Genomic DNA, 25,952 nt, shown 5'->3' on the forward strand with positions numbered 1-25,952 from the left:
AGCAGGGCAGCCCGGGGCCTGGCTGGGTAGGGCTGCTGTGTGTGGACGTGGTCCAGGATGGGGGGTGGTGCAGACTGGGACAATCTCGGGACCAGGGTAACGGTACAATGGCTGGCATGGCAGTGGAAGGGATTGGCTGCAGAAGTGTGGCAGCCAGGTGTTGCCTGTGGGGTGCGCTGGATGGGAAGTGTGGCTCCCAGCTGTGTACCGTTTCAGGGCACAGAGCTTTACATGATGGGATCAGCACGCTGAGGGGTGGAGGGTAGAGAGCTGTTGGGTTGGCAGGGCCCTAAATGCTCAGATAGGAGCAGACCCTCACATTCGACTGCACCTTGGCCCAGCTCTTCTCTCGCCCACGCCTGGCCACGGCCACCAAGTCTTCCAGGCAGAAGAGTTTCTTCTGGGTGTCCTAAGTGGGCCTCACATGGGCAGCCATGATCTTCCTGGCACACAGGAGAGTAGCAGGTTGGGCTAGCAGTCCAGATGTGAGGGCCTTGGAGGACCAGGGCCTGCCCAGAAATGCTTGCAGTCTAACTGTGGTGCCAGTGGGTCCAGCGAGAGCAGTCAAACTGATGTCCACGGAGCTGGGTGTGTGTCCTAGTGATCCTGGGGTACAGGAGGATTTTTTAAAAAAGGTTTATTTGTTTTTATTGGAAAGTCAGATACAGAGAGGAGGAGAGATAGAGAGGAAGATCTTCCATCCAGTGGTTCACTCCCCAGTGGCTGCAACGGCTGGAGCTGAGCCAATCTGAAGCCAGGAGCCAGGAACTTCTTCCAGGTCTCCCACATGAGTGCAGGGTCCCAAAGCTTTGGGCCGTCCTCTACTGCTTTTCCAGGCCACAAGCAGGGAGCTGGATGGGAAGCAGGGCCACCAGGATTAGAACTGGTGGCTATATGGAATCCTGGTATGTTCAAGGCAAGGACTTTAACCACTATGCTATTGCCCCAGGCCCAGGATTTTTTTTAATAAGCTTCAAAAACATTGCTGTTTTTGGAGAATGTTGAGGAATGTAGCTGTTGCTTAAAAGGGTACATGAACGGACTGCAGAGGTAGGCAGGGGAAGCATATATTATCACAAACTATGGATGCATTTTAAAAATGTTGGGTACCAAAATTAACCTCCCTTTTCATTCCGTGTTTCCACCAACAGTTTGAAGTCCCCTTGCATTTTCTTCTTTCTTTTTATTTATTTGTTTATTTTTAGAATTTTATTTGAAAGGCAGATTAGAGAGAGGATCTTCTATCCACTGGTTCATTCCTCAGATGATTGCAGTGGCTGGAGCTGGGCAAGGCCAAAATAGCAGCCTGAAGTTTCTTGGTCTCCCGTGTAGGTGCAAGGGCCAAGAACTTGGGCCAGCTTTCCCTGCCTTCCCAGATCGTAAGCAGGGAGCTGGATTAGAAGTGGAGCCAGCCAGGACTCGAACCAGCACTCATGTAGGATGCTATCATAGCCAGCGGAGGCTTAACTTGCTAGGTCACAACACTGGCCCCAGTCCCCTTGTGTTCTGTTCTCTTTCTCAAGATTTATTTACTTCAGTTGGAGAGCCACACTTACAGAGAGGAGGAAAGACAGAGAAGGGAGAGGAAAGAGAGAGGTATCTTTCATCAGCTGGTTCACTCTCCAAATGGCCACAGTGGCCAGAGCTTGGCTGGTCAGAAGCCGAGAGCCAGTGGCTTCTTCTGGATTCCCCATGGGGACAGGATTCCATAGACTTGAGCCATCTCAAGGGAGCCGGACTGGAAGCGAAGCAGCTAGGACCCTTGTGGGATTCTGGAGTTGCAGGGAGAAACTTAGCTAATGTGCAATACCAGCCTCAGGTCCCCTGTGTCTCCACACATCCGCCCCCCCCATCCTTGTCCCCCAGGCTCCTGCAAACCAGTGAGTCAGAGACTGCCAGGGCCGGGTCCTAACCCAGGGATGGTGCTGTGGGTCAACAGCTATTGGTTCATTCTTAGGGTGGAAATTCAGCACCCCCAAGCAGACACCCAGTGCAGGCAGCCACACTCCACAATAAGCATGAGAACTTTATAAATGGTGTGCAAGGAAAGAAGCCAAACAAACAAGCAAAAATAACCACGCTTCACGATTCCCTGTATGTAACAATGAGACACAGGGCAGAATGAGCTCATGGTTAGGCAGCCAAAATGTAAGGAAATGCGAAGAGGTGAATGCCTCAGACTTCGTGCTGGATATCTGGGTGTGGGGGAGCATGGGGGAAGTGAGGATGGGGTGGAGGAGGGCCAGAAGGCTCTGGAATGTTCTCCCAGCCAGCTCGGGTAGTAGTTACACAGGTATGCGGATTGCAGCGACATGTCAACCGGCACATTCGTGCTATGAGCGTTTCCCTGGATGTGTGCAGATTTCACCAGGCGAAATGATCAACAACAGGGAGAAAACACCTGAGGAAGGGAAGGGAAGTGAAATGCCAAAGAGGTCGGGTGCTTGGCCTGCTGTGGGTTGGGAACAGAAAACATCCAAGGTTGGGCTTGATCCCAGTGTCTGGGGTGATCTGTCCAGGGACAGCCCCGAGCTGCCCGCATCTCTGGCCCACATAGTTCTCTGGCTTGCACTCAGGATGGGGGACAGGTGGACCCTCAGGCTCACACTCAGACCTGCCCCAGGCCCCAGCCTTTAACCCACTTCTCTGCTGTGCTACTTGCCACCATGAAACAGGCAGCATCCCCAAGCGTGCCTTTCTCCCTATTCCCACAACTCCGGAGGAGAAACAGGAATCCCAGAGTGAGCCACACCTGGCATGCCCAGGCAGGTGCCCCTTGTGGGGAAGGCAGCCAGGGGCTCCATCAGCCCCTGAGGCTTTCTTGGCAAAGCCGCTTTCAGCCTGGGTCCCTGGCTCAGCCGGTCAGTCTTGGCTCCCATGGGCAGCGTGCCTGCTGTAGGACAGACCTGCTCAGCTGGGGGGCTGTCCAGAGCCAGCCCCACCTGGACCTGCCAGTCTGTGGGCTGGGAGGAGACAGTGGTGAGCAGGACAGGCCAGGTCCTGGCTTCATAGTGCCAAGTTCTTCATAGTACCAAGTTCTTCAGAGTGCCAAGTCCCGAGGCAGTCGCACGGGAGCTGTGTGAGTTTTTGGGGGAAGCCATGGGGTCCCAGTTTGGTGGCTCTGGGCAGAGGAGACGGAGAGTAAATGACAGGTACTAGCGAGGCCAGGGTACCCAGGGCAGAGTGGGTACAGGGCAAGGGAGATAGAGGTAGGGAGGTCCAGGGTTTGGAACAGAAGAGAGGCAGCCCGTGCCTGCCCTGTTGAGAGCAGGTGGGCTAAGGGCCCGGAGAGTTCTGCTGAGATGGGTGGCAGGGGCGGGGACAGGAGGGTGGATGAGAGAAATCCAGGGATGTGCCCGGGGGTTGATCCCAGCACCTAGAATGATGGATTGGCAAGACCACAAGCCACGCAACTGTTTGGAAGGAAGACAGGTGCTTGAGTTGAGATGCTGCGGAGTACTGCGGGGTGCTGCGGGGTGCTGCAGGGTGCTGAGCTGCACCTGTCAAGCCGGCAGCCAGCTCCAGGTGGGGACTGAGAGAGATGAGCTGCAGAGAAGCCAGCAGTGCATATGGGTTTTGGAAACCTTGACCTTGACGGGCACCATCCAGCAAGCACAGGCCCAGCCCCTAGTAGTCCGCAAGTAAAAAATCAGGGAGCAGGGCAAGTGTTGTAAGCCCGCATCAGGTATCAGAGCATCGGTTCAAGGCCCTGCTCCCCCGCTTCTGATCCAACTCCCTGGGAGGCAGTGGAAGACGGCCCCAATGCTTGGCCCCCTGCCACCCTCATGAGAGATCTGGGTGGAGCTTCTGGCTCCTGCCTTTGGCCTGGCTGCTGCAGGCATCAGATCAGTGAACCAGCTGATGAGATATCTGTCTGTCTGATCTGCCTTTCAAGCAAATGACAATCAAAGAACGTGAAGGAAAAATGCCAGGGAATAGTGGAGGAGCCATCATGGAGGGAGCTGAGAAGAACTGGGGAGTGGGGGAGAGGGAGGAAGCCCAGCACTGGCTGAGGTCCCTGAGCTGAGCAGAGAGGAGAGGGGGCCCCCTGCAAGGGGTAGCTGATACCTGCGACTTGGCAGGTGTAAAGCATCGACAGAATAGAAGGATACAACTCCACGGTCATCTCAGAGCTGAGTCAGAGGAACACTTGCTGAAACCCAGAAGGGTACCCATGTAAAAGCTACAAAAAGCAGTGCCAAAGGAATAGCAGCGGACCTGGCTTCCCTTTTTACAGGCATCGTCAAAGAGCTCCACGGACACCCTTATACCTGACAGGGAGGGTGGAGGGTGAATGAGGGGGGCCACTTCACGCCCCCAAGATCATAAACAGGACTGGGAGGGACACTCATCTTCCCTTCTTTCTAAAGTAGAGGATGGGCCAAGTACTTGGGCCCCTGCACCCACGTGGGAGACCCAGTTGCAACTCCTGACTCCTGGCTTTGGACAGGCCCAGCTTCGGCTGTTGTGGCCATTTGGGCAATGAACCATTGGATGGAAGACTCTGTGTCTCCTCCTCTCCCTGCCTTTTAGACAAGAAGAAATATTTTAAGAGAAAAAGTGCCTAAGTTTGGCAGAACTTAGAGATCTCACTGAGGTACAGTCGCCTCCGGACCTTGGCACCCAGTTCGGCGAGGACAGGACCAGGAGGGTGTACCTGACAGCCCCACTTTGCCAGCTCTCTAGCTCACCTAGCAAGGGCTAGGTGACAACCCCGGCATCCCAGCACACACGGGCCTGGTCAAGGTGCTTAGCAAAGCCAGGTGCAGTGACCATGTGGGTGGGGCAGGGTGAGCAGAGGCCACAGTGCCCTCTGGTTGTGCCATCTGCTTGCTGAGCATCCTGGGGCACACTGCCTGCCCTCTCTGTGTCTTTTTTTTTTTGTATGGCTTAGGCCTCTTGCCATCTGTGCAGCATTGGCTGGGGAATTCAGATGGAGGACAGTGGAGGCCACATGCCTAGCCCTCCCTCTAAAGCGGATGTAAGGGCATGGCAGCATGCTGGCAGAGCCACAAAACCACCCAGTCTGGCTATGTCACAGACAGGCAACTCAAGGAAACACACGGCAGGCTTGATTTTCATTTGACAACTGTGCACTGGGCAGGGATGCTGAATCTATGCGAGTGATTCCCCACCCCTGCTGAGAGTGCTCACTCAGGAAGCAGTGACTGGACACATGAGGAGGCGTGCCCTCGGCTCCCGGGCAGCCAGTGGGGAGAGCGAAGGAGGACGGTGGCTCTCAAAGGCCAGCAAGCGTGGGGAAACTCTCTGCCAGGCCTGCTTCTCCACATTCAGTGTGGGGGTGGCTGCTGCTGGGTTGGGTGGGGAACACCCTTAGGGAGACCAGTGTTGGTTGTCAGAGGTGCCGAGCTGGGTACCCCCAGGAAGCAGCTGTCAGCTCAGTTAGTAGGGCGGGTGTGTCTTTGAACTTGTTTTTATACACTTTCTCTGAGGGCACTTCAGACAACTCACAGAGAAGTGGAGCTCCAAGTCAGGTTTACTTTCGGGACAAAAAGCCTTTTAAGCCCTATGCATAGTGGTGGTGGTTTTTTTTTTTTCCATAATGTACATTTTCGGTAATTCTTGAAGACTTGTGTGTTTTGATTGTGGTTAAACACACGCACACATATACACACACATATACACACATCCATCATGTAGAATGTGCCCATTAAGCCTGTAGCCTGGGATACTAAGTCCACTCACTGACAGGTGTAGCTGCCAGCGCTGTCTCCAGTCCACTCGCTCTCTCATCTCCCCAAATGGAAGCTATGTCCCTGCTCCCAGCAGCAGTTCCTCACCCCTGCTCCCCACCTCCCTCTCACCTGGGCGGCTACCAAGTGACTGTTCTACTGTCGGTCTCTAAACTGGACTGCACTAGGCACCTGCCGGCAGTGGCATCAGATGAGATCTGTCCTCATGGGCCTGGCGTAAGATGGTCCACGTTCAAACTCCCTTCTGTTTGGAAGTACATCTCCCTTGCCTTACCTACCCACTCGACTGAAGCGTCCACCTCTCTGCTGTTGAGCAGATCTGTTTGGGGTGTCCCTGTTTTTCATTCTTTGGGGCACACAGCCAGAAGCAGCTTTGCTGCGTCAGAGCTAGATCTTCCATCCATTGGTCTGCTCCCCCAAAATAACCCACAGTGGCAAGGATGGAGCCAGGCTGAATCCAGGAACCCAACACTCCATCTGGGACTCCCTGTGGATAGCTGGGCACCTCCCAGGCTGTATACCAGCAGAAACTGGGTGGGAAGTGGAGCCATGACTTGAACCGAGGTGCTTCAGTGTGGGCTGTGGACGTCCGCACATGACATTGTCGGCCACTGCACCTGCTGCCCGCCCCGTGTTTGGCTTTCTGAGGCACCGTCAGCCCTGTCTGGGTGGTGGCCGCATCACTCTTGAACCCCGCCCACAGCGCTCCTTCCACATCCTCACTGATGCTTTTTGGTTTTTCGCTGGACACATAGTGGCACATACTGGTTCAAAGGCGGAGCTGAGAGCTGGCAGCCGAAGAGCCAGGAGGGCGCCCTGGGCCATGTGCCAGACCAGGGCTGTATTCTCTGAGGCCTTGCAGAAGCAGGATGTGTGGTGTGTGTGTGTCGACATGTGGACGTGTGGGAAGGTGGCAGAGGGGCTTTGCAGGGTACTGAGCCGGGGACCACTGCTGGCAGTGACCCAGGCAGAGGAGCTGCAGGGCAGGGCAGTGAGTTCTCCTAGGTGTAGGTGTGGGTGTGAGGTCACCTTCAGGATGTCTGGCTGACTGCAAGGATAAGCTTATGAGCCAGGGAGGAGGAACTGGTGTGTGTGTGTGGCATGCGGGATGGCTTGTGAAGCTTGTTTCTAGTGTGTTTATGTTGGACCTGTGCTGGTGGAGATGCCAGGTGGGCAGCTGGATGCAGGAGTTGTGGTTGATTTGGCATTTTGGAGCCAGCAGTGTGGGGCCAGGGTTCCCCCCAACCGCCACAGACTCAGAACTGGGTTGCTGGGGAAGAGAGCCCCACCCAGAGGGACCGCCCTGCACCCAGGAGGGGCTGGCGCCCCCACACTGCCTGAGCCGGCCCCTACCTGGCTGCGTGGCTCCCCTTGGTCTCTTGAGTCTGCCCTCCGACTCTCGCGGCTCCTGAGAGGGTCTCTAGAACTTAGAAGGGCACAGAGCAGGCCCATCCGTGGTCCTTGCTGGCTGGAGCGACATCCTGCAGTGGAAGCCCAGGAGGTACCATGGGCTGAAGAGTGCCAGGTCCCTGGCCCTGGGCCCGGCTGGCCAGGTGGTGCAGCCACAGTGGGCCTCTGGCTCTGCAGGGCAGCCTGGCTGGGAGCGTCGGATAGACAGAGCCCTCACCAGGAGGGAGACTGTTAGGAGCACCACTGACCTGGGCTGGGCTTCTGGTCACTGGGCTAGCAGGGAGGGACAGCAGCTCAGGCACCCGGGTGGAGGAGAAGCTCTTCCAGGGTAAGTCTGGCCTCTGCCAGGTGCAACAGTTGCGCCTGGCACCCCAGGACTCCTTTCTCCTAAAGGCTTCTGGATTCTGTTCCCCACACCCACCCCAGGTGCTCACCAGAGCAAGGACCTCCTCCCCTCCCCGACAGGAGCTGCCAGGCCCAGGGCACCAAGTGTTAACCACCTCGCTGCTTCACCCTGAGGTCAGACTTTACGTGCTTGTTTGCCAGCTCACAGTGGCTGTGCTGTGCTGGCAGGCTTCAATTGCTGCTAAGTGCAGTTCACAGAGTCCGCTTGCCTATGGCCAGAGGGGCAGGTGGGTGCTGAGCTGGGCTGGCTGCCCCTGGCAGGCCCCACCTCCCACCCCCAGGCCGGTGAGATCAGCGCTGTTGGGAGGGGATGGCGTGAGCAGGCTCTGCTGACTCGGCAGAGGCCAGTGGTGGCCAAGGACCTGTTGCAGCCCCATTGAGGCTGGAGCTCAGCCTGGGACATCCTGTGGTTCCCATCACTGATCACTGGTAGGTTCCAGAAGAGGGAAGGATGGAGCTCATGCTTGCCCTGGGCTGCACTTTTTGCGTGGTCTCTGGATGGCGCAGGGAGGTCCTGCAGCGTGCCTCGCAGCATATAGTGAGGCCAGGAGCAAGGCCAGCCATCTCTCAGCCCACCTGGGCTGCCAGTTCTGAGCTGGCTCGCCGGAGGGGCTGGGGTGTGGAACCTGAAGGCAGAGGTGCCCCCGTGGCACTCACAGCTGAGAGCTAAGGGCCACCTGAGCAGAAGAGTCTCCTGTCCCATGCCCGGGTTGCTCGCGGGGGAGGACAGGTGCTCACTGGGGGCTTAGGAGGATAATGAAGGAGGATCTCAGCTCCCTGGGCCTGCTTCTGTGTACCTGTCACCAGCGGGCCTCATGGCTAAGGAGCAACCCCCAAGGGGGCTGGACAGGGCCTCCAGGGAGCCTGGGGCTGGTAGGTCTGCTGCTCCAAAGCATAGCAGGTGTAACTCAGGAACCTACACAGGTAGGGGGATGGAGCCTCAGAGAGCAGAGAACAGGTGCAAGGTACAGCCCGCCTGCCCATCTGAGCAAGTCCTGCCTGCCCGTCAGGGAGCTGCTTGTTCTCTGAGCCCACAGACCCTGATCTTTTTTTAAAAAAAAAATTAGAAGAGATCTTCCATTCTGCTGGTACGTCCCCCAAATGACCACAAAGGCCAGGTCAGAACCAGGAGCCAGGAGCTTCTTCTGGGTCTCCTGTGTGTGTGCAGATCTCCCAGGGATTTGGGTCATCCTCCACTGCCTTCCCAGGCACATTAGCAGGAAGCTAGATTGAAAGTGGAGCAGCTGAGACTTGAACCTGGGCTCATATGGAAGGTTGGTTTCATAGGCAGTGGCTTAACCACAACGCCACAGCGCTGGCCAATGCTATAACAAATTTCACAGATTGAGAGGCTGACAACATGCAGTTACTCCCTCTCTGTTCTGGAGTCAGAGCTGGGGGTTTCCAAGGGTTCATGTCATGTGTTCTCTGGGGGTTCTGGTGGAGCTGTACCTCATTTCCCCAGGGTCCCCTGGATGTGACTGTCTTCCATAGTTTGTGGGTCAGTCTCCCTCTTGCATCTTCTCAGGAGTGACCCTTGTGACCATCTAGTCCCACCCCCGTGACCCACTATTCCCATCTTCCATCCTCAACTTTGTCATGTGTACACACAGGTGTCAGTTCATGGGGGATTAGGACCCAGACACCTGTGGGAGGGAAGGGGTGTTATTTAGCCAGTTACACCCCACAGGAAACAAATTCTGCAGGCGTGAGAACACAAAGGGACTGTATGGGAGCTCAGGGCCTGGGGAGTGAGGACTCATTGCAGTCACAGTTGCTGAACTGCTCTTGTCGCAAGCCTGGACCCACAGCTCTGCCTTGACTGTCTTGGCATCCACTTCCAGTCGTGAACATACTGTCAAGCTGAACACGGCTCTGGAGGTTTCCAGAACCTGTGGCGAGTGTCTTACCTGCTGCATCCTCAGCCAGGCTTTCCTTAGTGGGAGCAGTCAGTGTGACCGTGTCCTGCCCACACTCCCAGCTTGATATAGGTGCCACCTCCCACCACCTGCTAAGACCCATGGCGCACCCCCATTACAGAATTCTGTCTACAGACAGTCCCTAACCCAAGACTACTGTCCTCTCTCTTGCCATGGCTGGTGTGGTAGAGCCTCACTTAAAAAATATTTATGTGAAAGCGTGACACAGGGGGAGACAGTGAGTTCCGGCCACTGCTTTCCTTCCCCAAATGAACAGCCAGGGCTTCATCAGAGTCTCCCACGTGGGTGGCAAAACACAGGCTTTCTGTCCTCCGCTGCCTTCCCACCCGTTGCTGGGTCGGAAGCAAGCAGCCAGGACTTGAACTTGCACTCCAACAGCAGACACCGATGTAGCCCGCTGTGCTGCAGCACCAGCCCCACCAGCCCCAACTTGTGCTTTTCTGTCCACCTGCCCTCGTGGTGTGTGTCCGGCCCCGGGTTCTCATCCTCACTCCCCTGGGGTAAGTGTGAGGTTCCAGAGAAAAACAGAAACTCTGCAAAGAATGCCCACGAGGTGTACTTGGGAGCTGTCTGACCTTGGGCAAATCACGGAACTTCTGTGAGCCGCATCTGTGTCCTGTGCAGAGCGGGAGTGTCCCCACAGCAGGTACACACCACTGGTCCTCACACTAGCCGACTGGCCCCTGGCAGCCCAGCACACCCACCTACCCCACGCCGCCAGCCCGGGCTGGCGGACGGCTGAGTGACTCAGACCCGGTTACCCAACCTGCCTGCTTGCCCTGCCCGGCACACCTGCCACCCTGGCCAAGGGCTGAGTTGGGGGATCTTGGTGCGGACCCGGTGTACTTGAGTCTCTGGGTACTCTGCTGGAGCGCAGCAGGTCTCCTGTGCTTGTTGGCCTCTGGTGCGGTGCCCCCAAGGAGGGGAGGGAGAAAGGGTGGGTCTGGCCGACGCCCTGCCCCCCTGTCACTGCAGGGTCCCGGCCCCGGGGCGGCGCTGGCCTCGGAGGGCGGGCGACGGGCGGGCGGCGGGCAAGACGCTACCTGCGCGCGTGCCGGGCATTCCAGCCGCAGCAGCGCCACCGCGCCCGGGCGCGCCATGGGCCTGATGCCGGCCGCGCAAGCCTTCTCCCGGTGCCGGTGCCGCGCCTGCCGCCTACCCTCCTGCTGCTTGCCTGCCACCCCAGGTAGGGGCGGGTCGGGATGCCAGCGCCCCCCTGTAGGGGGAGGACAGCAGCGTCTCTGGTGGGAAGTGGGGGAAAGTGGAGGGCTCGCGAGTGCTGCTGGCCCTGGTCTCACGGGAATTGTGGGGGGCGCTGTGCGTGCTGGATGGAGAAGGCTGAGGTCCGCCACTCCCTCCTTTGACTTGCTGAGAGGGTCCTTCTCGGAGGAAAAAGGAAACTTGCAGTGTTGCAAGGACTTCCTTCCCACCTCCACTCCAGCGGCGGGAGGAGGTTATGTTAGCCGGTGGTGTGTGCAGGCGGGGGTGCCGGGGACAGCGCAGGACTCCCCCAGGAAGAAATCAGCCTCTCCTGGAGGCACAGGTGGGATTTGAGTTTGCAACACAGGAGCCATGGCCAACCACCGTGAGGTTTCTTCACTGACAGCCCCGGTGGAATGGGGGCAGGAAGCCTGCAGTGACCGAAGCCCCTTCCTCTCTGCAGAGCTCCCGGATTGCTCCCCACTCTCCACAGCCCCCCGCTGACCCTGGCCAGAGTGAGGCGGCCAGTGCTAGCCAGAGAGGCTCCAAGCGGGAACCCCGCCTCCTCCCTCTCCTGCTGGGCGGCCGGCTGACCCAGCTCTCTCCTAGGCCAGCCTGCGGAAGCCAGGTCCCTGCGGCGCCTGGCTGGGAGGCACGCCTGTGTGTGCTCACAACTCTGTGAGTGGCAGAAACCGAGGGGGCAGACAGGGCAAGGGCCCGTGTGCCCCAAGTCACGCAGAACATGAGCCAGCCGACTACCCAGCCCGGGATTCCCTGGAGAGGGGGCGTGGGAGCCAGCAGCTGTCAGGGGAGGCCTGCCCAGCCCTGGCAGGTTCACCAGTAAGGCAAGCAAGGCAGGTGGGAGAACCTGCCTGGTCTCCTGGGGGTGGCCGAGCCTGTGCCGTGCAAACGGCATTGGGTGCTGGCCGGCTGGCTGGCTGGCTGGCTGACTGGCTGGGTTTCCCTCCTGGAACGGGTTCTTGGCAAAGCTTCCCCTTGAGACGTGCCAGGAGGGATGAGGGAGTTGAGCACGCAGGGCCAGGCCCTGCCAGGCTGCGCTGGAGAGAGAGAGAGAGAGCCTGGCAAAGGCAGAGGGTGGGCGGCGCCCTGGGTGGGAGGGGCTGGGAGCAGGGGCCACCCCTGGAGCCAGGGCAAGCCTCCTAATCTCTGTGGCCTTTGAACCTCTTGCCGCTGCCCGCTTGCCTGTGTCCGGCCCCCTCCCCCACACAGAGGAGATGCTGAGGGGTGCCCGCCCAGGCAGTACTGTGCTCACCTGGCGCCAGCAGGCCTTGCCAGGATTCCTCACTCCTACCTCTCCAGGCATCCTTCCTGGCTGTGTCCCCTCCCCTACCTCCTCTTCCAAGTCCCTTCTGTTTGGAAGGATCAAGGGCCCTGGCTTGCTCATCCCTGTGTTGGGGGCTGGAGTTGGACGAACTGCCTTGGGCCAGGGGTTATGTGGACAAATGGGCTTGGCCTGGGGTCTGCACCCCAGGGGCTGCTGGAGGAAGCCAGGATGGAGCAGGGGGTGGGAGGGAGGGTGGTACAAGGACAGGAAGCAGAGGGATCCCAGGAGGTGACTTAACACACCAATTCCTTCCAGTGGTCACTCCCCACATGGCCACAATGGTCCCATGGCTGGGTCAGACTGAGGTTAGGAACCCGGGAATCCCATCCAGGTCTCCCAGGTGGGTGGCAGGGTCCATTTTCGCATTAGCTGGATTGAAAATGGAGCTGGTACAACAGTCGCAGGCAGTGGCTTAACATCCTTTGCCACAGTGATTTGATCCACTCCCCCCAAAAATATTTATCTCAAAGCCAGAGTGACAGAAGTTGTCCATCCACGGGTTCACTTCCCAGATGCTCACATCAGCTGAGACGGGACCTGACGGCAGAAACATGTCCAGAGCCTCACAAGGGTGGCAGGGCCCCCAGTACCTAAGCCATTCTCTTGCTGCCTTCCCCCCAGTGCATTGACGGGGAGTCGGGTTAGAAGTGTGCGGAATCACTGGCCCTTGAACTGGGCACTCGTGAGCATGCCCAGTGGTGGCTCCACTGGCTGAGCACAGCGTCCACGCCAGCCAATCCACGTGAGCTATACAAGCACGTGGGGGCACGTGTGGCCAGATGTCAGGTGTGACAGAGCCCTGAGTGGAGTGGGAGCAAGCAGGGTCTCCAACCCAGGTCACTCCTGGACCCGCAGGAAGGGTCACGCCTGGGGTGCCCCAGCAGACAGGAGAGAAGGGGGCGGGGCAGCATTGAGCCCTGGGTCCATGGGTACCTGGGTCCCTCACCATGGTCAGTGTCACAGCTCCTGCTATAGCTGCCCGGGGTCTAATGACAGCCTCCTGGGAGGGAGGAAAGGAGGGAGAAGGGGCACTGCTGGTGAGAAAATCCAAGGAGGTGGGCGGGGGAGGCCCCCTGCAGGTGGCCCAGAATACTCCTGGAGCCGGTCTACCTGGGGCTGAACCTTGACCCTGCCACGTGCTGGGTTGGACTCAGCCATAGGTCTTCAATCCCCCAACCCCCCGCACCCGCTGCATCTCAGTTTGCTGTCCTGCAAAGTCTGATGGTGATGGTGGTCCCTAAATTATCCAGCTGTGTAGGGGTTACCTGTTGTGGCTGCAGTTTCCTGGCCTCCTGCCCACAAGGCTCCCTTCATGCACACATGTGTACACATGTGATTACACACATGTGACATTCGTGGCATCCACCAGGCACACCCACCATGGGCGGGTTTTCTAGAAAGGAGGAGCCTTCCTCTCCTGGGTCTGTCCACTTGTGTTCAGGCAGGGCAGGGTAGCACGAGGAGTGGCATTCGCAGAGCCCTGCCATGTGTTGGGCTCCGTGTTAGGGACCCGGACATGGGCTCTCGGGACAGTATGGAACTGGGGTTGGGGTTGGGGGCTGTGCCTCCTAGCCCTGCACTGGCTGCTGTGCCATCCCATGCGTGGATGGAATGGAGTTGGGTATCATGCCCCTGGCGCAGCCACACAGCTGTGCAGCCAGGGAGGGCTGTGGCTAGTAGATTTGGATAGAGCCAGGGGCCTGGAGCTTGGGGTTGGGAGGAATCCGTTTCCCTCATTAGCCTGCCATGGGATGCAGTGTCTGTGAGTTGAAATCACTTTCCCTCTTTACCTGGGTTGCCAGGAACCTCATAGCCCGGTGGTGTATTTCATTGGCATAAGTGTGCTTAGTCACAAGTTCCTCTGTCTTCTCTCACATCTATTTTAACCCACAGGAATGCTGGGATTTTTCCCCCCTGACTTTTTTAATCCTTGCTCGTTAGTTTGGGTGAGTGGTACTATACCATAGGTACACCTACTATAAGCCACCAAAGTCAAGGTAAGCAGGCTGGGGAGAATGCCAAGGCTGGAAGCAGCACTGCCAGCATTGCAGGAGCCTTCAGTGGTGCCATGGCAGCCGTGTCCCTGGCTCATGGCACCTGCCGGTTCCCTAACTCCAGTGTGGTGCCATAGCAGCCGTGTGCCCGGCCCACGGTGCCTGCTGGCTCCCCAACTCCAACACGGGTGGAGTCATGCCTTGTGCATTCTAGATCTGCTGCCTTTTGGTTCCCATGATGTCCTGTCATTTCTCAATTGTTAGAATGTCTTCTTAACAGCTAACTGTAAGGAGTCCAGTCCAGTCATGTGCCACATCAGCCACAGAAAAAAAATGACATCTGGTTATTTTGGTGGTGTAGAAAAATAGAAAATGCATTCACCATTTTTTTTTAATGTGTTCTGTTTATTTGAAAGCCAGAGTTAGAAGGAGGTCTTTCATCTGCTGGTGCACTCACCAAATGGCCTCAATGGTCAGGGCTGGGTTGGGCTGGAGCCAAGACCTGGAACTCTGTGTGGGTCTTCCCCATGGGTGCAGGGGTCCTAGCATGTGGGCCATTACTTGCTGATGAAGCTGGATCAGAAGTGGTGCAGCTGGGACTCCAGCAGTTACTGCAATGATATAGGATACTGGTATTGCAGGTAGAGGCGTGACCCGCTGCACCACAACTCTGGCTGTGTGTGTGTGTGTGTGCGCGCAGGCGTGCTGAGCAACCTCTGCATCCCTCACTCCTGTCATGAGGCTCCCAAGGTCTTCTGTGCTTGCCAGCCCTGCTGTGTCTCTCTCTCTGCTTGGCACTAGCCGTCCTGATGAGGGGTGAGGTGGCATCTGACTGTGGCTGATGCTGTGGCCTAGGTCTGTGCCCCACACTTGTAGAGGCCTGTGATTTGTCCCGGGAGCTGTGCGATCTGTGGTAGGGGTAGACTGCTAGAGCCTGCCTGCTCAGCCCACTGTTAGTAGTTTGCAATAGAAAACAATGGACAAAATGCAAAAAATGCATGCTGCCCGAGGGCTTGGACCAGTTCCCTGGGTCAGCTCAGGCCACAGGCCAGCAGCTCCCTCCTGCTCCATGTCCCCAAGGGCCCAGAGAGCTGCCCTTCTGTCCTGACCATACCTGCTGCTCTCCCTCGTCCCCAGCGCCCTCCACCGGGTCCTGAGCTCGGGAGGCCGTGGGCGTGCCTGGCAGCCCCTTTTTGTGCCCAGGGATCTTCGGACAACGCCTGGAGGACACGGTCCACCATGAGCGCAAGTATGGCCCCCGCCTGGCACCCTTGCTGGTGGAGCAATGCGTGGACTTCATCCGGGAGCGAGGGCTTTCAGAAGAGGGCCTCTTCCGTATGCCGGGCCAGGCCAACCTGGTGCGGGACCTACAGGACTCCTTTGACTGTGGCCAGAAGCCGCTCTTTGACAGGTGAGCACCTGGGGAGGTGGGGGTGGAGGTGGCAGCAGCAGGAGCAGCAGGTGCGACCCGGCAGGCCTGGGTCTCATCCCAGGATGGATGCTTGCTGTTTACATTCACTTGAGCCCCTTTCCATAGGGGCCTTGATCCTGGCTCCTGCAAAAGAAAGAGAGGCTGGCCGCTGCGCCACAGGAGCCCCGCCCGGGCTGTGTCCAGCATTCCTGACCTTCCTTCTGCCCCTCCCCCAGGCTCTGCCCCACCTCCTCTCAGGGGCTCCTTCCTGAACCACTGTCAGGCCTTACCTGTCTGCCCAGCACACCTGTCTAGCTCTGTTCTGTGTTCTCTGGCGGGGGTGGGGGATGGTGGAGGGGGCGGTTCCTCTGGTTCTGCAGCTGTCATGGGGGGTCCCAGGCTCTCTCCCATCCCTACGCACCAGCTCACAGAGGGGCCAGTCTGGGGACTTCTGCTTGGCACCCTTCTGGCCTGCCGGATGCTGAGGAGGCTAAGCACAAAGCCCCCTCCTCACCTCCCTCCTCATCCCCTCAGCTTCCACCCAGCCAGCCCCAGGTCCTAAGCTGCACCCTTACAACGAGCCCCACCCAACCAGAGCCCTCCACCCCCTTCACTCCCTGACATTCCAGCCCGCTCCTTGCACCAGGCTGCCCTGAGCCCCGAGCACCATGCCCTTGTGGCTGGAGTGTGTGCAAGGATCTTACTGTGCTGGACCCTCAGGCTCCCCTTCACCCAGCGCCCACCCTTTGCAGAGGAAGCACTTTGGGGTGGAGGTAGGGAGGGGCGACAGTGCAAAGGCACTGTGGAGGTATTCCGGGAGCCGGTCCTGGGCCCTGGCCGACAGGAGGGATCCCAGCGGGACACAGGGGATGGCAGGGTCCTCCCTCCCCCGTCCCCTGGTGTGGGAGCACCTGTCAGCAAGAGCTCTCTGCGGTCATGGGAAGGCTCAGAGCAAGGTGTCCCCCTGGCTCCCGGGAAGACCACTGAGGCAGGTGGTTGCAGCTGGGGGCCAAGGGCAGGAGAGCGGAGTGTGAGGATGTGTGTGGGGTGGGGCGGGTGTAGCAAATAGACTCTAGCACAAAGAAGGGGTGAGGGATGGGCAGCAGGAGCTGGGCTGGCCTGTGGGCGCAGAGATGGTGAGGCGGGCGCAGGTGGAGGGCGTGCAGCTCCTAGCTGAGTTAAGGTGCCTAGTGGAAGCCGACAGCGGCCTCTGCAGTGACCAGGGAAGGAGGACTGGCTGGGCACGGCTGAGCTGCAGAGCTGCAGCTGGCAGGGGGAGAGGTTACCATACCTGGCGCTGCAGTACCTCCTCCCACCCCTGCAGCGAGGAGGGTCCCTGAGAGCTGACCTCTCTTCATACTCTTGGCTCTGCAGAGGCCCAGCACACCTGGGAGCCCTGCGTGCCCACTGCTGTCACCCACGTAGCAGGTGTCATTGAAGCCTAGGGGCACCTGGCCTGGGTCAGACATCCAGAGGGATTGTGCCCGTGCAAGGTGTAGCAGTGAAGGAGACCCCGGGGAGGGCAGTGGTGGGGAGAGCATGTAGCAGGGGTAGGGCAGTCCCAGCACCCCCCAGGCCTGAGGAGGCAGGGAGGGGCTTCAGGGAGCCCAGGATGGGATTCAGCCAGGCTGGGTGACACCATAGTGGTCCAGCTACAGTGTCCTGGCCTCACTTTTTGTGTGTCTCCCGAGACGGAAATACAGTTCCAACACTTAAATGTTACATATTTAATAAGCTAAGAGGGACCAGCCCTGTGGCACCATGGCCTAGGCCGCCTATAATACTGGCTTTCTGGGCCCGGCGGCGTGGCCTAGCGGCTGGAGTCCTCGCCTTGAGAGCCCCGGGATCCCACATGGGCGCCGGTTCTGGTTCCGGCAGCTCCGCTTCCCATCCAGCTCCCTGCTTGTGGCCTGGGAAGGCAGTTGGGGATGGCCCAATGCATTGGGACCCTGCACCCGCGTGGGAGACCCGGAGGGGGTTCCAGGTTCCCGGCTTCGGATCGGCGCACACCGGCCCGTTGCGGCTCACTTGGGGAGTGAATCATCGGACGGAGGATCTTCCTCTCTGTCTCTCCTCCTCTCTGTATATCTGGCTGTAATAAAATGAATAAATCTTTAAAAAAAAATACTGGCTTTCTGCATTGGAGCACTGGTTTCCATACTACAGTCCCAGCTGCTCCACTGCCCCTCTGGTCCCCTGCTGATATGCTTGGGGCAATGGAAGAGGGCCCTAGCGCTTAACCCTTAAGTCATCGTCACACTCATTTGGGAACCCAAGATGGAGCTCCTGGTTTTGGCCTGGCCCAGCCCTGGCCATTACAGCTCTGTGGGGGAGTGAACCAGTGGATGGAGGTCTCTGTTTCTTCCTCTTCTAACACTCTGCCTTTCAGATCAATAAATCTTTTTTTTTTAAAAAAGATTTATTTATTTATTGCAAAGTCAGATATACAGAGAGGAAGAGAGACAGAGAGGAAGAGCTTCCATCCGATGATTCACTCCCCAAGTGAGCCGCAACGGCCGGTGCTGTGCCGATCGAAGCTGGGAACCAGGAACCTCTTCCGGGTCTCCCATGCGGGTGCAGGGTCCCAATGCATTGGGCCATCCTCAACTGCTTTCCCAGGCCACAAGCAGGGAGCTGGATGGGAAGTGGAGCTGCCGGGATTAGAACCGGCGTCCATATGGGATCCCGGGGCTTTCAAGGCGAGGACTCCAGCCGCTAGGCCACACCGCTGGGCCCCAGATCAATAAATCTTGAAAGGCAAAGAGGCACAGAGAAGGAGGACTCTCACGCCCTGATTCAGTCTCCAAATTGGCAGTGGTCAGGGCTGGGCTGCCACAGGGACCTCAGCCAAGGTCTCCCGCGTGAGTAGCAGGAACCCGATTACTTGAGTCAGCACTGGTGCCCATGAGCAGGAAGCTGCACTGGGTCTCAGAGTTAGGACTTGAGTGGGGCATGGGAGCGTTGCCAGCGGCGCCTTAACCACGAGGCCACATGCCAGCCCTGGGTCCAGGCTCTAGATCCACAGTCCGTGAGGAGCAGGTGATTTTCTGAGACTTGGGATGCAAGTTTACAGGGTGCACATGCAGGACCCAGGGAGAGAGAGAGAGAGAGAGAGCAGGAGCCAGACCACTGCCCTCCACAGCCAGTCCGAGTCAGCCGGTGGGAAGCCGGGCGCTGAGGCGTGGGAATGGACATGCAGGAAGCTGGTGGGGAGGAGATGAACAGAGACGATTGTGAGGGTGGTGAGCAACCCAGCAGACAAGGGCAGGGGTGTGCTGGTTGCTGCTGGAGCTCACATGGCCTCTCCCCACCCTACCCCCAAGAACCACGGGTGTACACATGGTGGGCTCCCTGTAGGAGCTCACACACCCGCCTCCTGTCCCTGTCCTCCCCAGCACCACGGACGTGCACACGGTGGCCTCCCTGCTGAAGCTCTACCTCCGGGAGCTCCCCGAACCCGTGGTCCCCTTCGCCAGGTACGAGGACTTCCTCAGCTGCGCCCAGCTGCTCACCAAGGATGAGGGGGAGGTTAGTGGCTCGGGGGCCCAGCCTGGGAGGGGGCTGGCCGGGTAGAAGGCACATCAAGTCAGGCCACCCACTCCTTGTTTTCCTGATGTTTTTGTAGCATGAGGCTCCTGACCTGAAGCCTGCTGTGTGTGTGAGAGTGAAAATGAGGGTGGGGAAAGGGAGGAAGGAGACAGAGTGTCCCATGCTAGGGGGACAAGGGGTCTGGGGCATGCTGTCCTGGGTGGGTGCTGGAGCACCCTCCTTCCCCACACCCCGTGTGTGTCTGGGTGATTGTATCCAGCCATAGCATGCAGCTGTTTTTGTAAATATCCCCCATCCGCTGTCCAGGCCTCAGTCTCTGGGCAGAGCATGTCCTATCTCAAGCAGGTCACATCTGGACCCATCGTTGCAGTGTAGTGGGTTATGCCGCAGCCAGGAGACCTAGATGGAGCTCTCGGCTTCTGCCCGATTCAGCCCTGGCCATCACAGTCATATAGGGAGTAAATTCATGCATGGAAGATTCCCTCTTGCCCCCCTCCTGCTCCCTCCCTCCCTCTGCCTCTCCAACACATAAGATAAAGACAAATCTGAAAAACAGAACCCCAAACCACCGAGGAGCAGGTGGCAGGCAGTGGCTGTCAGGGGCCGCCTTGCTGTGGGTGGTCCTGGTCCATGGCTGTCTCCTGCGTGGGGCAATCAGCCCACTCTTGGCTGCCCTGAGACTCAGGATCAAGGAAACCTTTTCTGCATGTCAGCCCTGCCTTCTTCCCAAAAGAACTCCAGACAAACAGCTCCCAGGACAGTGGGAACAGAGGCAGGGGGCCTGGTCTCCCCTCCTCCCCGAGTCCTGCAGGTGCTGGGGCCCTGCAGGGCCGTGTAGGAGACCAAGGGTATTATCTGGCAAATATTTGTGCCGTGATAAGTGAGTTGAGCGGGGGACATTCCTCCGTGGCCCTGCAGATGTTCAGCCCTCATCCCAGCCCCTGGAGGCCACCCCCTCCTAGCAGGAAGCTTGAGGGGGACTCTCTTCCCCCAAAACCCCGTTTTACCAGTTGCTGGGGTTTGAAATCCTAACTTATCCTTATCCCCAAGGGGACTCTGGAGCTGGCTAAACAAGTGAGCAACCTTCCCCAGGCCAATTACAACCTGCTCAGATACATCTGCAGGTAAGCGCCCAGCAGGGGGATGGAGGGGGCGGGGCTTCCTACCCTGCACAGGCCACGCCCTCACAGCCTCCCTCTCTGGCTTGGAGCTGGCAGTCCTGTAGGAGCTGGCCCTGATGGATCACCCCAGAAGGGACACACCTCTGTCTCTCCAGGGACCTCCACTGCCCTGTCTCCCCAGGGACCTCTGCTGCCCTGTCTGCCCAGGTGGCTGCCCCTTAGCCACGACCATCCCAGGCCTCAGGATCTGGGCCGGCCTCTGCCCTGAAGGTTGCATCCTTTTCCTTCCCTGTGGTCTTGGCTTCTCTGATGGCCACTTTGTGCCCTTTCCAGGAGAAACTCTGTTTTCATCAGGCAGGGCTGCATGGAAACCCTAGGGTGGCGGGGCGGCTGTGGGAGCCGGGCTGCCCATGCTCCCCTGCTTCTCCGCAGGTTTCTGGACGAAGTGCAGGCCCACTCTGACGTCAACAAGATGAGTGTCCAGAACCTGGCGACCGTCTTTGGACCCAACATCCTGCGGCCACGGGTGGAGGACCCAGTGACCATCATGGAAGGTAAGAGTGGGCTCACTGGGCCCAGGCCAGGCCCTGTCGCCCCAGGGGGCTTGGCAGGTGCCTCTAAGCCCTCCCCTGCCCCAGCCCCAGGGGCTGCAGCTCTAGGAGGCCCAGGAACTTTTCCCCAGGGCTGGTGGCACCCCGCAGGTCTCTAGGGGACAGTTAGAAGGGCCAGCGGTGTCTGTGCAGGAGAAGTGGGGCCGTACCATGCTCTCAGACTCACACAGTGTCTTTCCTGGACTTTGACAATTAAGTGGTTTTCTAGGGTTCTGGGTGTCAGACCCAGGGGAATTTCTGTGCTAGATTGCAGAATATGACCCACCCAGCAGTAACAGCTGCAGATTCCTCTACTCGAGGGCTTCCACCGCCAGCCGCACTCCCAGCCTGTGCCCCACAAGTGTGCAGCAGCAAGGCCAGGGGTCCTGTGCACACAGGTGTGGGTGCTGGGGTGCTGGCACGGGGAGGCAGTCAGTGAAGCTCCGAGCGGGGAATCCCAGGAACCAGGCTCACACGATCTCATACTCCAGCAGGGGCCACATGCCCTGGGCAAACCGAGGGCTACCATGGCGAGGTCTCTGCTTCACAGGACATGGGGCATGACCGTGACAGAGGCGGGTGGCCCTGCTCTGCTTCTGCCACAGTCGCAGTATGCCTCCCTGTGCTTTGGCTCTGCCTTTTTGCCAGCTTCCCCTTTCACTAAGAGAACCAAGTCCCCACCTGCCAGCCTACCCAAAGGCCTTGGAGCACAGGTAGGCCGAGCCTGCTTTGCTGACCTCCGGCTTCTTTGCCTATGCTTTCTGGCCTGAGAAAGACTCACGTCTTCCCAGGATTCCCAGTTGCCTCGCGCGGGAGGGGAGGGAAGGGCCCGGCCTACTCGGGCGCTCCACCTGCTTTTTCCGATCCTGATCTGTGACTGTGGCTTCCAAAAGGCAGCAAGGACACCAGGTAGATACCAGGGTGCCCCCTACACTGCCCACCACTGCTGCTGGCCCCTCCCTGCCCCACAGGAGCCCCAAGGTTTGGAGACTGTCTTGGGGGGGGGTGCCCTGGCTCTGGGTTCTGTGTGTGCCTGCCTGTGGCCCTGACCCACAGGGCCCATGCCTTGCAGAGTGGGCAGGGGGTGACGTGGGCCAGGTAAGAAGGCTTTGGTTTCCGGCTCCAGACTGCCACCTGCTCACCCTGCTGTGCACAGGGCACGCTTCCCTTTGCTGCACAAGGCCAGCCGACAGAGCGGGTGTGGTACAGGCTTCTGGCCTCGCAGGCTCCATGCCTGGGCTTGGCGGCTGCGTTGGGTGGGTTGGGTTGGGTGAAGGCCAAAAGCTGCCACCACCCTACCCCACTTCTCCCTGGCACTTTGGTGGCTCTGCGCTGGGCCCACTCACCATGATGCCTGCCCCTCTCTCTGGCAGGCACGTCCCTGGTCCAGCACCTGATGACCGTCCTCATCCGCAAGCACAGCCAGCTCTTTACCGCCAAGGCCCCGGCAGGGCCCGCCTCGCCGCGTGGAGGCTCGCAGTGCACGGTGGGGTGGGACTCCGAGGAGGCCCCGAGGGACAGCCATGGGGAGCCCGGTGGCCCAAGCCCGCCAGCACACAGGACCTCCTCGCTGGACGGGCCTGCAGCTGCCGCCCTCTCTAGAACATCCCTGGCAGGCCGGGGGCAGACGCTGCCTGGTTGGAAGGCTTCCTTCCGGCAGGGGGGTTCCCCGGAGGTACCCATCATCTCCTCGGGCGGGAACTGGCTCCGGAACGGGCTGTCCTCTCTGCGCGGCCACCGCCGTGCCTCTTCAGGAGACCGGCTCAAGGACACGGGCTCTGCGCAGAGACTGTCCACTTATGACAACGTGCCTGCGCCCTCTGGCCTCCTGCCTGGCACTGCCAGCTTGGCCAGCACTAACTGGTCCACCGCCTCGACCTCCCGTGAGGCCTCACTCAGCAGCTGCACAGCCTGCAGGGCCAGCGACTCATCCACCTGCAGCTCCTTGCACACTGAGTGGGCCGTCGAGCCCTCCTCGCTGCCTAGCAGCAGCGACGAGCGTGGGTCCCTGGACCTGGGCCAGGTGGGCATGGGCAGGGTCCCTAGCAGTGAGCTGAGCGATGCAGGCAGCCCCTCCTCCCAGGAGCATGCCCGCCGCTGCCAGGCTCTCCAGGATCTGGTGTCAGAGCTCCGGGCAGAGCTGTGCCGGCAGAAGACGGAGTATGAGACCAGCCTGCAAAGGTAACGGGAGGGCCTGGTCTAACTGTCCTGCAAGCGGGTGGAGTGTGGCCCCTGCTGCTGGGAAAGCCCCATGAGTTGGAAGGTGCCATCCCAGCAGCCAGGTGCCTCTTGGGATGCCCACAGCCCCTGTCAGTGCAAGTCCTTGCTGTGCCACTGGTTCCTGCAGGTGCACACATGGAGAGGCAGCAGAGCGTCATACAAATCCTGGGGTCCCTGCCACGCAGAGAGCCCCTGCCTCCTTGTTCCAGCCTGGCACAGCCCTACCCCTTGTGAGCATGGGAGGAGTGAGCCAGCACGAGGGAGATCGTTAGCTCTGTTTCACATAGAACTCCCACCCACTAGGTGAACTCACATGTCCCCAGCGAGCCTGCTGGGGGCACTGAGCCAGTACCCAGCAGGCCAGGACTGGCCACCAAGGCCACAGCCACACAAGGCTGCATCACTCCACTCACATAAGGTTTTTTTTTTCTGTATTTATTTATAAGAGTTTATTTTGGTGCAAAGAATTCTTGAAATCCATGCGCAGTTTTGTTAAATCACACATTTTCACGGCTTGGTTGAGGACCACGCGCATGAGTTGCCGAATGTCTTTGTACCAGAATCCTCTTAACTTGCTTTCTTCTTGAAGCGCTCTTGAATGTGGTCTTCAGTTAGCAGGGAGCTAGGTCCCAGGCTCTGCCCCAACACACAGTCCTGTAGCCCTGCACTAGGCCCGCACATGAGGGGCTGAGGTTTCCAACCAAGGCCGCAGGTGGTGGCTTGCACTATGGAAGACCTAGGTATCTTGGGCCCCATCAGCTGGCTGAGCTGGGACCCCAGGCCCCACCTGCTCACAGGGCCTTCATCAGGCTTTTGGGGCGTCTGAAGGCACAGTGGCAGAAGTCATCCCTGCTCCTGCCCCCTAGTGCCAGAGTCTGGGGTTTCCACAGGTGCCAGGAATGTGCAGGTGTCATGCGTGGGGTCTGCTGAGATCGGAGAGGGACTGGGAGGGGAGATGTACCTGTCATGAATTAGGTTACAGCAGGTGTTCCCTGAGCCAGGACTTGAAGAGTCCTCAAAACCTTCAGAAAATTCGGGGTGACAAAACAAAGCACGGATTTCCTGTTGCTGTACTGAATACGTCTCTTTAAATTCCATTTTCCATGAACCCTTGGAAGTGCCTTCCTCAGATCGAGCTGGGCAGAGAACGGAGACCCCAGGGGTACAGTGGTGAGACAGACCCCTGGAGAATGCCCGGGCCAGAGGTGGTTGTGCAGGTTCCCTAGGGAGATGTGGGGGAATGTGGTGGCTGCTACAGGTTCGCTCGCAAACAAAACACACAGTATAGGAGAATCCTGGCTGGGGAGCTGAGCCTGCCATTTACCCACCTCCCTGGAGGATGCCCAGGGGAGAAGCGGCCCCCAGCGGCCAAGGCCTCGACAGCTAGTCCCCCCAGCGCACAGGCACGCGTGAACTCACCCAGCTGGTGGGAGTTGACTTGACACATCCAGAATGCTCAGGCGCCTTGGGTGCTTGTGGGAGCTGTGGCTCCCAGAGGAGATGGGTGGCAGCTGCTGTTCTGTAGTGACCTCACCGGCAGGGTGGCAACAGGTGGCCCAGCTCCCCTGTCCCCTGGTTGGAGCAGGGACTCAGATAAGGAGGCTGTGAGCCAAGAAGGATGTCGGGGTTAGCCCCCATCCCATGCTTCTGCTCTGGCATCACATCTGGAGCCCTGGCGAGGCCAGCAGGTACAGTGGGACCTGCTCCCTGCTCTGCCTCCTCTGTGCCCTGCCAGGGAGTCGCCTTTGTGTTCCCAAAAGAATACCCATAGGCCCGGTCGAGGTCCAGATGACAGACACTACTGTGGGTCCCCATGCCTCTGGACTGGGTGCCATGTGCTATGCACAGGGTCCTCCTGGTCCGTGGTGACCCATTTCAGAAGAAGCTGCCTGGGCTCGGTGCAGTCTGGGTCTGGCGTCCTGGGGCTCGCACTCTGCCAGGCTGGGCCCTCAGTGCCCATGTCCGGGGTCCCCTGAGATGGAAGGAGCTGGTGGTCTTGGCATCTGGCCTGGCAGACAGATGGATGTGTCAGCCTTTCCACAGTGGATACTCCCGTGGGGGTGTGTGCTATTGGACAAGGGGCACGGGTGGGACCTGCACTGTGGGCCCCAGGAAGTGTCACCAAGGGGGAGCATCTGAGCTGGGCTGGAGAGGCTGTGTGGGTTTCTGGGTGGTATGGGCAGTGACTGGAACCACCGAGCCAGGTTCCCCTGCACTGTGCCACCTGCAGGAGCCCATGCTATTTGGCAGGACCATGTTCTCAAGTTGGGGTGTCAGAGAGGGGCTCCAGCGGGCACCCCATGTAATAGCTGCTTGCCCAGAGATTCTGCGGGGCCAGCTTGGAGAAGCTAGCAGACCACACATGATGGTGTGTCATCGTGACCTTTCAGGATTGAAGAAGGCAGCGCTGACTTGAGGAAGCAGATGTCGCGCTTGGAGGAGGAGCTGGACCAGGAGAAGAAAAGGTACAGCATGTTAGAGATCAAGCTGAGGAACTCGGAGCGGGCCCGTGAGGACGCCGAGCGGCGCAACCAGCTGCTGCAGCACGAGATGGAGGAGTTCTTCTCTACCCTGGGCAGCCTGACCGTGGCTGCCCCTGGCACCCTCTCCCCGAAGCAGCAGGAGGGACAGTGAACGCACATCCACAGCTCGGAGGCCACCTGTCGGCAGCCCTACCCACTCTGGGCTGGCTGGAGAGAGCCAGAGTCGCGGTCCACCCCCTCCATTCCATGCAGGACTTGGGGGGGGGGCGCTTATCCAAGGCAGGGCCTACTACATGTCAAGAGGGGGGCTGTGCCAAGAATACTGTTTGGTCCCTCCCCCAGGGGTGGCACCCAGAAAACAGGTAGCCACCAGCAAGTTTCTTTTATTAAATTTGCTCTGAAAGGAAAACATGATGTCATGTGATTTATCCATTATCAAAATTCACTGGAAGCCAGGGAGACACAGTTTCCACTGGTCCAGTCCCTGAATTTCGCACACTGCTGAGCGAGGACCCTAACCACCTAGGTCTCCTATGGAGGTGGCTGGGGTCCAAGCACTTGGGCTGCCTT

At 58.9% G+C, this 25,952-nt stretch overlaps 1 protein-coding gene across 7 annotated transcripts in view; it reads left to right on the forward strand.

Moving 5' to 3' along the window:
- ARHGAP22 (Rho GTPase activating protein 22) overlaps positions 1 to 25,710 on the forward strand; it is a 173,421-nt gene extending 147,711 nt beyond the window's left edge. For 5 of the 7 annotated variants that reach the window (XM_058671124.1, XM_058671123.1, XM_012926400.3 and 2 more), the window contains 6 exons: positions 15,212 to 15,419; positions 18,815 to 18,947; positions 20,019 to 20,092; positions 20,522 to 20,643; positions 22,053 to 22,860; positions 25,290 to 25,710. In XM_058671124.1, coding sequence (XP_058527107.1) covers positions 15,212 to 15,419; positions 18,815 to 18,947; positions 20,019 to 20,092; positions 20,522 to 20,643; positions 22,053 to 22,860; positions 25,290 to 25,533 — 1,589 coding nt within the window. In that variant the 3' untranslated portion in view covers positions 25,534 to 25,710. Of the gene's footprint in view, positions 1 to 10,279; positions 10,656 to 15,211; positions 15,420 to 18,814; positions 18,948 to 20,018; positions 20,093 to 20,521; positions 20,644 to 22,052; positions 22,861 to 25,289 lie in introns of those variants that run through there. The other 2 variants (XM_058671127.1, XM_058671128.1) reach the window with 2 other exon arrangements.
- Positions 25,711 to 25,952: the final 242 nt, after the last annotated feature.

This window comes from Ochotona princeps, chromosome 13 (assembly GCF_030435755.1).
Source record: "Ochotona princeps isolate mOchPri1 chromosome 13, mOchPri1.hap1, whole genome shotgun sequence".
In the NCBI taxonomy this organism is placed as follows: domain Eukaryota; kingdom Metazoa; phylum Chordata; class Mammalia; order Lagomorpha; family Ochotonidae; genus Ochotona; species Ochotona princeps.